The sequence below is a fragment of the Girardinichthys multiradiatus genome, chromosome 4 (assembly GCF_021462225.1).
Source record: "Girardinichthys multiradiatus isolate DD_20200921_A chromosome 4, DD_fGirMul_XY1, whole genome shotgun sequence".
Lineage (NCBI taxonomy): Eukaryota > Metazoa > Chordata > Actinopteri > Cyprinodontiformes > Goodeidae > Girardinichthys > Girardinichthys multiradiatus.
The window spans coordinates 38,824,898-38,840,973 of NC_061797.1; the positions used below are offsets into that span (position 1 = coordinate 38,824,898).

Consider the following 16,076-nt stretch of genomic DNA (forward strand, 5'->3'; position numbering starts at 1 on the left):
CGACGCTAGGTCATGGTATGGCCTGAGCCAGTTCTGCTGGAGGGTTCCTTCTGTTAAAAGGGAGTTTTCCTTCACCTGTCACAACATGCATGGTCGGTATGAGGGGTTGCTGTAAAGTCAACAACAAAATTCAAGCAACTGTCCACTTTTGCTAGCTGCTCATCCAGGAGGCGTCAATGCTGCAAGTCAATGAGTCGATGCAATCTGGTGGGTTTCCGTAGATAGAAAACCTTTTATCTATTTAAATAATAAACTGAATTTGACTGCATTGTTTGCTAACTACAATCAACTGGAATGTATGCACTTGGAATCTGTATGATTCAACTGAATTGACATACATACATACATACATACATACATACATACGGTTTATTATTATTATTATCATTATTATTGTTGTTGTTGCCTTGCAGCAACAAGGTCGCGGGTAGAGCCATTTAAAATATGGCGCTCACTTGGTGTCTACCTTGTCTATGTCTATGGATTTGTCGAAACATTCGTAACCAGCGACTTATAGAAATATTATATACGTTCAAAATATGAAAATGAAAATTCAGGACATTAAACATAACTATACAATGTAATACTCAAAAACCACATTTATTCATATAAATAACTTAAATATAGATTAACTCTATGCAATCATCGTTTTGTTTTGAAAGATGTTATCGGAAATGTTTATGTTAGGTAAGCATTTTTTCAGTTTTTGGAACGACGCCGGATTTTCAGAATAAAAGTGGACACAAAGGAACAAAAACTAGAGGGCCTTCCTAAAGCTTATTCTAACTTATGTATGACGTATTTAAATATATGTAATCCAATTAAATGATATAAATTATGGAGTGTGACGAAATGTAGTAAAATAAAAGAAAGATTGTAAAAAAGAAACTGAAATGTGTAGTCATTTTGGAGTGACAGCGCCCCTAGTGGTGTAAATTAAGTTCTTAAAAAACCACACCTTGCAGGGAGGCCGCACCGTTAAACAAGTAAACAGCTAGGTCTTATCAGCACCAATCAGCGACAACACTCCCAGAACTGCAGGTTGTTATGTCATCCTTTGAAGGTAAGAGGTCATTTTAAAACACCAGACAAAGTTTTTCAAGATCGATTGGTGAACCTGTTGCAGTGCTGATGGGCGAGGCATAGGAGTTTTTTCAGCTCGGTTACATTTTATTAATACAGTTAACTAATGATTATTGCTTTAGTTTTACTTTTAAAGCGTAATTCTAAACAGATGTTACTCTAGACTATATTTTTGGTCCCTGTGAATGTCCAAAAAGTTGAGCACAGTATGGGGGGCTTTCCATTTGGTGTTGAATATGTACAGGGCCTCGCAAAAAAGAATCTTTCCGCATTTTATCATATTACAACCACAAATTTTATTTTATTTCAAATGTGATAGACCGACATAAAGTAGTACATAACTGTGTAATTAAAAGACTATCCGTGTGTAATTTTAATGAATATAAATACAGCTGATCTGTGAAAAGTGATGCATTGTTTTCAACATCTCTTTGCAAACAGAACTCTTAAAAGTGTGCCATGCATTTGTTCCCGTAGCTCTAATACCCCCAAATAAAATCCAGTGATATATATGGCCACCAAAAGACCTTAGGTTAATAAAAAGACTGTGTGTAATTTCAATGAGTATATATACAGCTGACCTGTGAAAGCCTCAGAGGTTTATTAAAGAACATTACTAAACAAACATTACCAAAATGGTGGATGAGTTTAATGTTTGGCAGAAACTGCACAAACCCATAAAAATATCATGTCCACAGTAAAACATGGTGATTCTGTTGGGATGCTTTTCTTCAGCAGACAGAAGTGGAAAGGGGTGGGTTAGTCAGAGTAAATTGGAAGATGCATTAAGCTAAATACAGGACAATCCTGGTAGAAAACCTGTTAATGGCTGCAAAAGACTTGAGACTGGGGCAGAGGTTCACCTTCTGGTAGGACAGCAGCCCTAAATCCAGAAATACAATAGAATATGTTTAGATCACAGCTTATTAATGTACTACATTGGCCCAAATTTCAGAACTAAATTGATTTGAGGATATATCGCAAGACACAGATGTTTCCGATCCATCTGACTGAGCTGTTTTACAAAGAAGAATAGCAAAACAATCTTTCCTCTGGATATTCAACGCTTTTAGAGAAAGACTTTCAACTTTAATTGTAGTGCAAGATGATACTACAAAGTAAATATTTAATGGGGTTATACTCAAATCCTTGCAACAATTTTCAGATTTTTATTACCAAAAAATAAAAAGTTAATCCATGTATTATTTTTCCTCCAGTTCCCAAGTATGCACTAATTTTTGCTCTTCTATTATATAAAATCTCAATAAAATACAGTCAGGTTTGTGGTTGTAGTGTAAAAAGTAGAATGATTATTATTCTATGGCACTATATGCTTATTTAGATAATAGCGACTGTGGGAAAAGTAGTCATCTTGCAATCTAAAAGTTGTGGGTTTGATTCCAGCTTCCTCTTGCCACATGACAATGTGGCCCTGGGCAAGGCACTTAAAGTTGCAGTAGGTAACCTTTGTTAAAATATATTTTTTACATATTTGTTAAAACTGTCACTATGTCCTGGCAGTAGATTGTGATTGACCCTGCCAAGACATTCCTCTTGGCTCTTGTTGGCTGGTTCTGACCGGGAGTGGTGTATTTCTGCAAATGGCAGTACGACCACTGGGCAGAGCCAGAGGAGCTTGATTTTTTTCATAGATTATCTGTCCACATTCAATTGTCAGGACACAGTGACAGTTTTAATAAATATGTAAAAAAAAAAAAAAACATTTTAACAAAGGTCACCTACCGCAGCTTTAACCTCAATTGCCTACCAATCTGCATGTTGGTGTATGAATGTGTGCGAGCGGGTGAACAGCACTCCGAGTTGCCAGTACGACTAGAACAGAGCTACATAAATTCAGTCCATTTACCATTTTACAGGTAAGATGAAATTGGAGGAGTACTTCCAAAGGATTGGCTTCGATGGCCCTTGTGATAAAATGGATCTCGCAACCCTGATGTTGGTCCACAAGCTGCACGTCATGTCGATCCCTTTTGAAAACCTCAGCATTCACTGTGGAGAGTGGATCACCATGGACCTGGAGGTTATTTTTAATAAGCTAGTGAGAAGCAGTCGTGGGGGCTGGTGTCTTGAGAACAATTACCTGTTTGGATGGGTGCTGAGAGAAATGGGCTTCGATGCCACAACACTGAGCTCCAGAGCGTTCAACAGTATCATCAATGACTTTGGTGCTCTTGATTCTCACCTCATTCACAAAGTTATCATTGATGGGAAGGCTTATATAGCTGATGTAAGCTTTGGAGTGTCGTCACAGATATGGGAGCCACTGGAGCTAATCTCTGGAAAGGACCAACCGCAGGCAGCAGGGGTGTTTCGTCTTGTCCATGAGGGGGAAATTTGGGTCCTGGAGAAGACTGGCAGGAAACCAGAGGTTCTGAATCCAGAATTTGCCAAATCCAGCCTGGTGAACAGGAAGGAGACTAAGCAGATCTACTGTTTTACCCTGGAGCCTCGACAGGTTGATCATTTCATTGACAAAAGCCAGAGACTCCAGAAAGACCCTGCCTCCCTCTTTACCAACAAGTCCATCTGCTCCTTGCAAACACCAACAGGATTCAAAGCTCTGATTGGCTGGACCTACAGTGAGGTCACCTACAAACTTGAGGAAGGGGTGGATGTGTTGGACATGAGGAATGTAACAGAGGATGAGATTGATGTGGTCCTGAAGGAGCAGTTTAATGTAAAGCTGCAGAACAAACTAAAGCCTGTGTGCAACAAAACATTTTATACACTTTGAAAACACTCCTAAAATTATAGACATCTTGGTTTTGCACACCTAAATCCACTTATTAGCAATGCAAAATTACAGTAATTCTAAATTTTATAAAATGATCAATGTTTTAGGAGTAACTGAGTCAGTTATGGGTGTTACACCATAAAATAAGAACAATAATAATATAATGTGTAATTTTATAGATTTTATTATTTTCTGTGTTGTAAAGTGGACCAACGTTCTTAGTATGTATTTCTTTTGGAGAGTTTATATGTTGTACTCCTGCTGTATTGTCATGCTCAGATTGTGAGGGCTGTTCACTTTGTATTTTTATTATCTCCAAGGCTACTGATACCTGTTGATAATTGTGCCAAAAAGAATCATGTTCTGAGATGGCACATATAGCTTTGTGTAACAAGTGATTGCCCAAGTCCTTCTGACAATCAAGAAGTGATAGTCTTAATACTTGTGTGGACCCACAATGTCAATGTTTAGTCTAAAACAACTGCTAGAATGGGTAACCTTAAGCTAAACTGTGATGTTTACCTCATGTGTACAACTCATCTTTAAACTTTTTTTAAATAAAGTTTAATTTCACATGTTTAATTTAAGGGGTCTTTGAAGTAATTAGTTTTGAGCATTTAATCACTTTGCAAAAAAGCATTTTTTTCCCCAATTCTTTGAGTGGAGCCATGCCCTGTGATTAACTGGTGACATGTCCAGGTTGAACCCTACCTCTTGCCTGCTGGAGATACGTAGCACCAGTACCATTGCAGCTGTACAAGAACTAAGCAGGTATAGAAAATGGATGGATGGAGGATTGTGGATGAGTCCTAGCGCAACCCAGAGTAGGCTGTCTTTTAGGATGACCACTTTCTTTTTGGCCATCTTGGAGTCAGGACTTTTTAAAAAGTCTTTATTAACACTATGCACATTAAAATGATCAAAAGCAATCTTAAGTTCAGATAAGTGCTCATACCAGACTTCTAAAGACAGTAGCTATACAATGTTTGAGTAAAATACATTGTGGATTGCTTAGATTGCATTTTAGTGCTTATGGGTCTCTTAATTCCTTTTTAGAAAGATTGTGTGTACTGGTACAGGTGTGTCTGAAAAAAATTGAATATCATGGAAAAGTTAATTTACTTCACTAATTCAGGACAAAAAGTGAAACTTATACTAGATAGATTCACTATGCATATTTCATGCATTAATTTCTGTTGATTTTGACGATTATTACTTAAAGATAACCCTAAATTATGTTTCCATGAAAATTTCAATATTACATAAAACTAATAAAAAAGTACTTTTTTTTACATAAATGTTGGCCTGCTAAAAAGTATGTCCATGTACTGCACAGCTCTCTATATTTGGTCAGGACTAATTTTGCATGAAATACTGCATCAGTGCTGTGTCACATGGAGATGTTCAGCCTGTGACAGTGTCGAGGTGCTAAGGAATGCCCGATTGCTTTAATAGTGACATTCGGCTTGCTTGCCTTGTTGTGTCTGGTGTCTCTTCTTCCTCTTGACAATACCTCACAGACTTTCTAAGGACCATCCTGAGTCAGATAAAATAGAAAGAATAGAATAGAATAGAATAGAATAGAATAGAATAGAAAAATCCTTTATTGAAATCCTTTATCCAGAGGGGAAATTAATGTGTACCAAGGGAAGCATGCAGATACACACAAAGGTAAATAATATAAAAACAAAGAAATAAAAATAAGAGACTATGTAGTAAGAAAAACATTATAACATAAGAAAAAAAAGACTATATAATTATTAAAAATAGGATACACAGATCAAAAGAAATGCGCTACTGAGTAGGGTAATTAAAAAAGTGTACAAAATGTGCATGTATATTCGTGCATAAAAAAAAAGGAAAATACTGTATGTGCAAATAACAGTAGGAATGTGTCATTCGGGCTAATGCTAACAGTTAGCATCTCAATGTCCTTACTGCAGAGTGTCTCTTTTGATAGTTAAACGACCAGAGGTGCACCATCTATCATTCACAAACACGAGTAGACCGCCTCCGCGCTTCTTATAGCTCACCTTGGTTCTGTTAGCCTGTACTAATTGAAAACCGTCCATATTTATGTGTGTGTCCGGAGTTAGCACAGTTAGCCATGTCTCGGCCAGGATAATTATACTGCTCTCTCTATAACCTTAGCTGACCAGTCAAGCACAATACCAAGGTCATTAAATCAGGTGCTTTTGGTAACACTTTTTTTTTCCTACCAGACTTTTTCCTTCCACTAAGCTTTCTAATTATATGATTGTGCGCATTGTGTGAACAGCCAGCTTATTTAGCAATGACTTTTTATAGCTTACCATTCTTGTGGAGGTTGCACGTGACTCTCTATGATCATCTCTCCCTTTTCTGAGAAATCAATAGGAAATGAACACTTGAACTATATCTGAATGTGTAACATATGAGGTGCACTTTTTGAATGAATCTGCTTTTCAGTGCACCTGTTTATGATCAGATTTTATGGGCACAATCAGGGTAGTTCTAAAGTCTAAAGTCTGCAGCTTTAGGAAATCTACAGATAAAGATCTGCTGCTCTACTTGTGAAGCAGACATGGTTGGTTGTGCAAGCTCTCTTAGCCTTGCGTGGTTTGGAAAATGATCAGCAAATTCAAACGCTGTCATTAAATCTGAATCCCTTAATAGTTGGAATTTCTTCAGTAGATTTGGCTTCTTGATTGAGGTATGGTTGAATAATTTTTGTTGTATGTTTATTGTTGTGAGTTGTATTTTGGAAGATAATTATTTTACATTGTTGGTTAAAAATCCTTCATGCAAATAAAAATGAGCATTATTCAAAGGGAACGTCAAGAGTTTTTACAACTGATAAGGCTTTGTGCACATTTCACGGGTATGCAAAAATTGATCTAATAAAAATATGTATCCCATATTTTACAGGTAAGATGAATTTGGAGGAGTACTTTCAAAGGATAGGCTTTCATGGCCCTCATGATAAAGTGAATCTTGCATCTCTAAAGTTGATCCACAAGCTGCACGTCATGACGATCCCTTTTGAAAACCTCAGCATTCACTGCGGAGAATGGGTCACCATGGACCTGGAGGATATTTTTAATAAGCTAGTGAGGAGCAGTCGTGGAGGCTGGTGCCTTGAAAGCAACTACCTGTTTGGATGGGTGCTGAGAGAAATGGGCTTCAAAGTCACCATGTTGGGCTCAAAAGTTTTCAACAGTATCATCAATGATTTTGGGCCTGGGGAGAATCATCTCATCAACATGGTTGAAATTGATGGGAAGGCTTATATAGCTGATGTAAGCTTTGGAGTGTCGTCTCAGGTCTGGGAGCCACTGGAGCTCATCTCCGGAAAGGACCAGCCACAGGGAGCAGGGGTGTTTTGTCTTATCAATAAAGAGGACATCTGGATCCTGGAGAAGACAGGCAGGAAACCAGTGGTTGCTAATCCAGAATTTTCCACTTCCAGCCTGGTGAACAAGGTGCAAACATATCAGATCTACTGCTTCACCCTGGAGCCTCGAGAAGCAGAAAATTTCACAGCAATAGGCCACAAACTTCAAACAGATCCAGTCTCTCTGTTCACCAAAAAGTCCATATGCTCCCTGCAAACACCTACAGGTTTTAAAGTCCTTGTTGGCCTTATCTACAGTGTGGTCACCTACAAACCCGAGGAAGGGGTGGATATCTTGGACATGAGATACATAACTGAGGATGGGCTTGATGAAATCCTTAAGGAGCAGTTTAATGTAAGGTTGCAGAGTAAAATGAAGCCTTCAAACAAAAAGGCTTGCTTTTGCTACACGATCTAGAATGTACCAAATGACTTTTTAATGTAGCTGTCCAATGCATGGATTGTGCTGATATATATTTCAGCACAATCCATGCATGTTATATATATATGTGTGTTTTGTGTGTGTGTGTGTGTGTGTGTATACATATTTTGCATTTTAATCAAACGTTCATCCTCTGTTTTTATTCAAAAATATTAGCTTAATGCCTCTATATTTCTTTCTGTAATTGCTGGTATGCCTCAAAATCCCTCAATGTTTGATCAACTCAATGCAGTCATTCTTTTATATATTTATATCTATATATATTTGTGTGTGTGTGTGTGTGTGTCAACGCAGCAAATTATATAAATTATGGAGTGTAACGAAATGTAGTAAAATAAAAGAAAGATTTTAAAAAAGAAACTGAAGTGTGTAGTCATTTTGGAGTGACAGCGCCCCTAGTGGTGTAAATTCAATTCTTAAAAAACCACACGTTGCAGGGAGGCCGCACCGTTAAACAAGTAAACAGCTAGGTCTTATCAGCACCAATCAGCGACAACACTCCCAGAACTGCAGGTTGTTATGTCATCCTTTGAAGGTAAGAGGTCATTTTAAAACACCAGACAAAGTTTTTCAAGATCGATTGGTGAACCTGTTGCAGTGCTGATGGGCGAGGCATAGGAGTTTTTCAGCTCGGTTACATTTTATTAATACAGTTAACTATTGATTGTTGTTTTAGTTTTACTTTTAAGGCGTAGTTCTAAATAAATGTTACTCTACACTATAGTTTTGGGTCTTAAAGTCCCTTCGGAATGTCGAAAACGTGTTGTTACCAGTAATGTCCAGTAGAGGATGCTGTAGCCTAGTTCGTAACAAGCTGTGACTTTAAAAAACCGGAAAAGAAGAGGGTAAAAAAGTTTTGCTAGTCTCCTGTCAGTCAGTTCTTGAGGTTGAATTATCCTGCAGATTAGAGGAAGAGGAGGATGTGCTTCATCTTTGTGATTGAACTAGTAGGGCACGTTCGTCAGAAAACAGCTCAAGGCTTCCTAGCGGCACAACACGGACTTTACCAGCATAAACACTTTGCATCCCTTGGACAGCGGAGCGAGGTACATCTTTAGAGTTGTATTACTTTGTGAAGTCTGCACTTATGTAATGTATCTATGATTTGTGTCAAACAAAAGCACCTAAGCAGATGTATTTCATTTTTCACGGTGTATTTTGGTGCATTCCAACTTGGTTTCGGATGAAGTAAATGTGACTCTACTGCACCCGTCGAAGCTCTCTGTGTGTTTTTGGTTCTGAAGGATTGCTACACTATTTGGAGACGTTTCAATGTGCCACCACCATTCCCTGCGAGGACCACGTACTGCAGCCTACACCTGTAAAATCCTGCGGCAGATAATACGGCCTAGTGGTAACAGGTAGCAGCTCAAAGTCCTCACTGCAGAGCACCTCTTTAATAGTAATATTCAAACTTTTTGAGAAATCAATAGGAAATGAACACTTGAACTATATCTGACTGTGTAACATATGAGGTGCACTTTTCGAATGAATTAGCTTTCCAATGCAACTTTATGATCAGATTTTATGGGCGCAATCAGCGGTAGTTCTGAAATCTAAAATCTGATTGGTTCTGTATTCTCTCTTAGTCAGCCTCAAGCTTGTTAAATGATCAACTAATCCAAACGCTGTTGTATATTAAATCCCAACCCCGTAATACTCAGAAGTTCTTCAGTAGTTTTGACTGCTTGACTGAGGTAAGGCTGAATAATTTTTGCTGTGTGTTTATTGTTGTGAGTTGTATTTTGGAAGATAATTATTTTACATTGTTGGTTAAAAATCCTCCATGCAACTATAAATCAGCATTATTCAAAGGGAACGTCAAGAGTTTATCCAACTGATAAAGCTTTGTGCACATTTCACATGGTATGTAAAAAAAAAAATGACCTAATAACAATATGTATCCCATATTTTACAGGTAAGATGAATTTGGAGGAGTACTTTCAAAGGATAGGCTTTCATGGCCCTCATGATAAAGTGAATCTTGCATCTCTAAAGTTGATCCACAAGCTGCACGTCATGACGATCCCTTTTGAAAACCTCAGCATTCACTGCGGAGAATGGGTCACCATGGACCTGGAGGATATTTTTAATAAGCTAGTGAGGAGCAGTCGTGGAGGCTGGTGCCTTGAAAGCAACTACCTGTTTGGATGGGTGCTGAGAGAAATGGGCTTCAAAGTCACCATGTTGAGCTCAAAGGTTTTCAACAGTGTCCTCAACGACTTTGCGCCTGGTGAGGATCATCTCATCTACCTGGTTGAAATTGATGGGAAGGTTTATTTGGCTGATGTAAGCTTTGGAGTGTCGTCTCAGATCTGGGAGCCGCTGGAGCTCATCTCCGGAAAGGACCAGCCGCAGGGAGCAGGGGTGTTTCGTCTTATCAATAAAGAGGACATCTGGATCCTGGAGAAGACATGTAGGAAACCAGTGGTTGTTAATCCAGAATTTTCCAGTTCCAGCCTGGTGAACAATGTGCAAACATTTCAGATCTACTGCTTCACCCTGGAGCCTCGAGGGGTTGAACATTTCAAAGAAAGAAGCCACTTTCTTCAAACAAGTCCAACTTCTCTGTTCACCAATAAGTCCATATGCTGCCAGCAAACACCAACAGGTTTTAAAGTCCTTGTTGGCCTTGTCTACAGTGTGGTCACATACAAACCCGAGGAAGGGGTGGATATCTTGGACATGAAATACATAACTGAGGATGAGCTTGATGAAGTCCTTAAGGAGCAGTTTAATGTAAGGCTGCAGAAAAAATGTATGCCTTCAAACAAAAAAACATGCTACAAACTCTAGAAAATACCAAATGACTTTTTAATGTAGCTTTCAAACGCATGGATTGTGCTCATTACATGACTAACCAAATACCAAAACTTGTCAATGGACCAAGTCAAATAATTACATTTAATAATATATGCAACCAAATATTTTTGCATTTTAATCAGATGTTCATCATTTGCCTTTATTCAAAATATATTTGTATAATGCTGTTATTTTTTTTATCTTGTTATTGTAATTCATTATTTGCTGGTCTGCCTCAAAATTCCCTCAGTTGTCTTCAATGAATATAAAACACTGCAGCTAGAGTTCTCTCTAGAACCCACAAATATCGGTATGTCACTCCTGTCTTCAATTCACTGGCTACCTGTGGTTTTTAGAAGATATTAAATGTTATTGTTTGCTTTTAAATCCATGAATGGTCTTTCTCAATCATATATTTTAGAGCTTCTTACCCCCTACACCTCTCCTCGCAGTCCTGAGATTATCTAATCAACTTTTACTTTCCCCTCCCAGAGCTCGACTGAAGACAGAACATGGACAGGCTTTTATGGTCAGGGATCTCTTCAAAGTCTTCTTTTAAATTGCTGGATAAAATGTACTTTTATAATATAGCATTAAATAGTTGAATATATCTTTTTTAAAATTTTATATGATACCTATTATTACATTTTTGTTGATTTAATTTGTTACATTTCTTTGTGTCTTTTATTATGTTTTTATTAATTTCTGAAAGGTAAAGCATTTTGTAATTGTTGTTTGAAAAGGTGATATACAATGAACTATTATGAAAGATTTGTGGTGGTTTTTTTAATGATTAAAGAAAAAATACAAGCTGTTCAACATTTCTTCTTCCTGTGTGAATATGCCCAGAGTTTACTGCTCAAAGCTAAGCAGTTTTAAACAGCCTTAAATCATCAAACGTATGTCCTTACATTTAGATTTTCTTTATTTAACTCTATTTTTGCAAACATAGATTGATAAAACATCACTAAGGCACATTTAGGAACAAAGTAAGATCTAGCAGGAAACAACGCAACCAAACCAAACCACTGTCAACTTCAGATGTTTGAAGTCAGGGCAGATATTTGCTTTTGGAACCGCCCTTTCACGAGCTTTGCATCCAATAGTATCGTAGTTGAGGATCTACCCAACGCTGATTGGTCAGCAGGCCCGTCCTTCAGTTGAGGGGGAACAACGGCACAACTAAACAACACTCAAACAGCGGGTTGGTGTTGTCGGTTTAGACATGAATTCTTTGGAGCAGGCCGAAGGTAATAATACCACAAAGCAAATCATTTTACCCCGATATGAAATGTATTTCAGCCTCACAGCTGTTTTCATAGAAATAATATAAAAGATAAACCAGAGGGAGACGTTTAGGACGGAATGGAAACTGCCATAGAAGCTTGCTAAGGTTATTAGCATATTTGCTAGCTTATCAGGGAGATACATCCAGTCGTTTCCATTTAGTTGACTATTATTCTCTGATATAACTGGCCTTAATGTCAGACTTTATAACAGCATTACAGTTGTTACGGTAGTTTTCTGTGTTTGCTCATCCTAAATATTTAGCGATAATTTTGTTCTATACTGAACATTTGTATTGATGTTGCCTGACAGCCACTCTGTATCGCAAGAAAAGCTTTGAGGGTGTCGTCCATGCTAACTGTATTTGAATGTGTCCTTTCTTTCAACAGATCTGAAGGCGTTTGAGAGAAGGCTGACTGAGTATGTCTCCTGTTTACAACCTGCAACGGGCAGGTGGAGGAGTAAGTAACTCCTTCTGCTGACAGACATACGTTTGTCAGCCTCTTCTGCATAGAGTGTTTTGGCATTTAAAGTTCATGATTCACATTAGCTTTAAAGAGTAATTCAGTTTCTACAAATAGAAATATTACCAGAGTGTAAGTGTGTAAAAACCCGAATTCATCAAACATGTGTATGGATATTTTCCTGCTCAAAAATCATGCTTAGCAGCGCACGATTTTTATGTGTGATATTTATTTGGGGTTTATTTTATTAATAATTTTTTTCATCAGTTTACTTTAAAGGTTAGAGAGGCTGATTGCAGAAACATGTATGCTGTGCAAAGTTGCATTGTTGTAGCATTGTAAATACTATGGAAGATTTAGAAAAAAAAAATAACACAATTGTTTGCTTGCCATACTTATTTGACATGATGGGTAATAATTGGCTAAATATTTTTTTGCCAATTGTGGCTGAGGTCAGGCTTTCTGAGTAGGATTGCTGTTGTACTTAAAACTATGATTCTGTGTGACTCTGGACTGTGTGTGGGAAACATTTGTGATCATTCAAGAACATATCAAAAGATCCTCACCACCATGTAAGGACATTTAAACGGTCTCTACATGGTGGCAGATGTATCAGGCATTGTAGTGGACCGGAAACTGGAGTTTTCTGGATCCGTATTTATGCAGAGTGATGAGTGGCAGGTTAGTGAACTCTGTCTTCCAAGGAATTACATTATTAAGTTATACCACTATCTAGAACCACATTTAAAGAAGCAGAGATTGGGAAAATGCAAATGTACACACAGTGATGTAAGCTTGTTGATCCCTTGGAAATTTGCTACCGGTAATCTTTCTATGAAGTTGACAATATTTTATTGAAATGTCTTGACAGCCAGGAAAACTCATTCTCAAATCCCGACCAAACATTGAGTAACTACTGTCCAGTGCGCTCTGTTCAGTTACTTTTTAGTTTTTGCTGCAACAATCTTTCATCACGTTTCATCTAACCTCTCTTAAAGTGCCTTGAAGACATGAAAGCGTTGATGGCCTTGAATTTTCTGAGCTTTAATGAAAAGAAAACAGCTGGTTTTATTCAGCCCTAACAGTAATTCAATAAGTAAATAAGTAAAATCATATAATAATCCATGCGCTATCAGGTGGTGACGCATCAACTTTTTTACCTGTTAGCAACACGTGTTCCATGTCACCATTCCTAAATGGACACTGCAACGTATTGTCATCGTTGTACTAAGCTTCGTTCTTTTATCTCTCTTTGCAGTGATTTTGATAGTGGTGTCCGTTTGCACAGCCACAGGGGCTTGGAACTGGTTAATAGACCCAGACACTCAGAAGGTTTGTTACCTAAAGAAGAAAGCCGAATTGACTGGATGATGTTTGCATTCAGGAATACATTTATAATAGCTGCTTCTCCTAACATTCATATGACACTGATTTCCAATCCTATAGTCTATCTAAACAAATTCAATAGATTCCAGTGAGTTTCAAGTGGATTTTTCTAGGAGAAAAAAATCAAATTTGACCAAACTTTCATAATATGGCTCCTCTCCCTCCTTGTTTTGCAGGTCACTTTCTTTTCATCACTTTGGAATCATCCCTTCTTTACCATCAGCTGCATCACGCTAATAGCTCTCTTCTTTGCTGGGATACACAAACGGGTCGTCGCACCCTCGATGTATCCTTTTTCTGCTGCAGTAAATATAATGTGGAACGGATGATTTAGCCTTCGAGTTAAGCAGCTGAGTAGATTTTCTAATATTCCTGGTTGTTGTTGTTTTATCCTTGACGTTTGCTCCTCCAGAATTGCTGCCCGCTGCCGCACAGTTTTAACAGAATACAACATGTCCTGTGATGATGTAAGCTTGTTGATCCCTTGGAAATTTACTGCCTGTAATCTTTCTATGAAGTTGACAATATTTTATTGAAATGTCTTGACAGACGGGAAAACTCATTCTCAAACCCCGACCAAACATTCAGTAACTACCGTCCAGTGCGCTCTGTTCAGTTAGTTTTCATCAATTGTTGACCTCTCATCGGTCCTTCAAGCAGCCTGAGCTTATCAGCGAGGGGGCACGACGCTGAGGAAGATTTCATCATCATTGTTTGGAATGAAGAAATTGACAGATAGAGGCTTTTTAAAAGTGTGGCTGTGATTATTATTATTATTATTGAAGCTGCTGATCGGCGCACACAACCCTTGATGTATTTTACGAGGCTAGAGTATAGATGTGTTTATTTCTCTTTCTGAAGTTGAGCATGTATTTTATCTAAATGTTTCTATTTTTAAATTTATTTACTTAATAAACACACAAAGTGTGAAAAATTGTTGTTTTCCTTCTTTCTGATTTTAAATGTAGTTTCTGGCTGTGGTTTGCTGCAACAATCTTTAATCATTTTTTTCTGATTTAAATTTTAAGAAAATAGCCAAACTGTCCATGCTCCATCTAACCTCTCCTAAAGTGCGCTGAAGACATCAAAGCATTGATGGCCTTGAATTTTCTGAGCTTTAATGAAAAGGACACAGGTGGTTTTATTCAGCCCTAACAGTAATTCAAACACCCCTCTTTTAAACCTTGGTGATCTGGAACCATGTTAAGCAACAGGGTACAAATCTTGGTGTAACCCTGAATTCAGGCTTTTAAGTTTAATAAAGATGTCAGCAGTCTTGCAGAAAATTTTTTTTCAGCTACACCAGGTTGTGTAAGTAAAATATAATAATCCATGCACTTATCACAGTTCGACTATAGATTATTGCAATTCAGTTTATTCAGGGATCAGATGGTCTCTCTTTCACACATTCAGCTTGTTCAGAATGCTGTTGCTCGTCTTTTAACTGATACACACAAATATAAAGATCTCGCCTGTTCTGTTGTCTCTCCACTGGTTGTCTGTGTGCCAAAGAACTGATTCTAAAAATTAGGCCCTCAGACCAGCTGCATGAAGAACAACAATGTTTCAAGAAAAGTGCACCAGGCAAAGATACTCTCGCTTCATTGTTCGAATGTTTTTTTCCATCTGCAGAGCGATTTGGAGGTCAAGTGAAAACACAATCAACACTGGAAATACTTTGCACTGTCCATCCATCCATTGTCTTCCGCTTATCTGGGGTCGGGTCATGGGGGCAGCAGCCTAACCAGAGAGACCCAGACTTCCCTCTCCCCAGCCACTTGGGCCAGCTCGTCTGGGGGAATCCCAAGGTGTTCCCAGACCAGCCAAAAAACATAGTCCCTCCAGCGTGTCCTGGGTCTTCCTCTGGGCCTCCTCCTGGTGGGATGTGCCCAGAACACCTCACCAGGGAGGCGTCCAGGAGGCATCCTAACCAGATGCCCGAGCCACCAACTGGCTCCTCTCGATGTGGAGAAGCAGCGGCTCAACTCTGAGTCCCTCCCCGATGACCGAGCTTCTCACCCTATCTCTAAGGGAGAGCCCAGACACCCTGCGGATAAAACTCATTTTGGCCGCTTGTATCCGTGATCTTGTTCTTTCAGTCATGACCCAAAGCTTACGACCATAGATGAGGGTAGAAATATACAGTAGATCAACTGGTAAATCTAGATCTTCGCTTTTTGACTCAGCTCTCTCTTCACCACGACAGACCGGTACAGCACCCGCATCACTGCTGACGCAGCACCAATCCGTCTATCAATCTCCCGCTCCATTTTCCCCTCATTTGTGAACAAGAGCTCAAGATACTTGAACTCCTCCACTTGAGGCAGGACACCCCCCCCCCCCGACCCAGAGAAGGTACTCAAGACCATGGCCTCAGACTTGGAAGCACTGATTCTCATCCTGGCCGCTTCACACTCAGCTGCAAACTGCTCCAGTGAGAGCTATAGATCACGAGCTGATGAAGCAAATAGGATCACATCATCC

The 16,076-nt window shown here is 38.7% G+C and overlaps 4 protein-coding genes across 8 annotated transcripts; all 4 read left to right on the forward strand.

The window, feature by feature from the left end:
* Positions 1-910: 910 nt before the first annotated feature.
* On the forward strand, positions 911-4,420 carry LOC124867201 (arylamine N-acetyltransferase, pineal gland isozyme NAT-10-like). The gene is made up of 2 exons (XM_047363516.1): positions 911-1,063; positions 2,961-4,420. The coding sequence occupies exons 1-2, from the start codon at positions 1,048-1,050 to the stop codon at positions 3,836-3,838; spliced, it is 894 nt and encodes a 297-aa protein (XP_047219472.1). The 5' UTR covers positions 911-1,047; the 3' UTR covers positions 3,839-4,420.
* Positions 4,421-6,375: 1,955 nt separating this feature from the next.
* LOC124867202 (arylamine N-acetyltransferase, pineal gland isozyme NAT-10-like) lies at positions 6,376-8,013 on the forward strand. Its single transcript, XM_047363517.1, has 2 exons — positions 6,376-6,530; positions 6,746-8,013. Exon 2 carries the CDS (start codon positions 6,751-6,753, stop codon positions 7,627-7,629), a length of 879 nt encoding a protein of 292 aa, XP_047219473.1. The 5' UTR covers positions 6,376-6,530; positions 6,746-6,750; the 3' UTR covers positions 7,630-8,013.
* Positions 8,014-8,049: 36 nt separating this feature from the next.
* Positions 8,050-11,269, forward strand: LOC124867200 (arylamine N-acetyltransferase, pineal gland isozyme NAT-10-like). 5 transcript variants are annotated; one of them, XM_047363512.1, is made up of 4 exons: positions 8,245-8,699; positions 8,898-9,014; positions 9,243-9,350; positions 9,572-11,269. In XM_047363512.1, exon 4 carries the CDS (start codon positions 9,577-9,579, stop codon positions 10,447-10,449), a length of 873 nt encoding a protein of 290 aa, XP_047219468.1. In that variant the 5' UTR covers positions 8,245-8,699; positions 8,898-9,014; positions 9,243-9,350; positions 9,572-9,576; the 3' UTR covers positions 10,450-11,269. The 5 variants fall into 5 exon arrangements, with proteins under 5 accessions (XP_047219466.1, XP_047219468.1, XP_047219467.1 ...); XM_047363511.1 differs by lacking the exon at positions 9,243-9,350 and having other exon boundaries at positions 8,246-8,699; XM_047363514.1 differs by lacking the exon at positions 8,245-8,699 and having other exon boundaries at positions 8,706-9,014.
* A 287-nt stretch (positions 11,270-11,556) lies between these two features.
* Positions 11,557-14,526, forward strand: cnep1r1 (CTD nuclear envelope phosphatase 1 regulatory subunit 1). Its single transcript, XM_047363576.1, has 6 exons — positions 11,557-11,705; positions 12,132-12,203; positions 13,465-13,538; positions 13,769-13,878; positions 14,005-14,059; positions 14,142-14,526. The coding sequence occupies exons 1-6, from the start codon at positions 11,681-11,683 to the stop codon at positions 14,181-14,183; spliced, it is 378 nt and encodes a 125-aa protein (XP_047219532.1). The 5' UTR covers positions 11,557-11,680; the 3' UTR covers positions 14,184-14,526.
* The last annotated feature ends 1,550 nt before the right edge of the window (positions 14,527-16,076 follow it).

Bases quoted from the DNA above. Each gene is read 5' to 3' on its own strand.
- LOC124867202 (XM_047363517.1), top strand. From the start codon at position 6,751: ATGAATTTGGAGGAGTACTTTCAAAGGATAGGCTTTCATGGCCCTCAT.
- cnep1r1 (XM_047363576.1), top strand. From the start codon at position 11,681: ATGAATTCTTTGGAGCAGGCCGAAG. The intron at 12,204-13,464 runs GTAAGTAACTCC...CTCTCTTTGCAG, and splicing joins TGCAACGGGCAGGTGGAGGA to TGATTTTGATAGTGGTGTCC. The intron at 13,879-14,004 runs GTATCCTTTTTC...TTGCTCCTCCAG, and splicing joins CGGGTCGTCGCACCCTCGAT to AATTGCTGCCCGCTGCCGCA.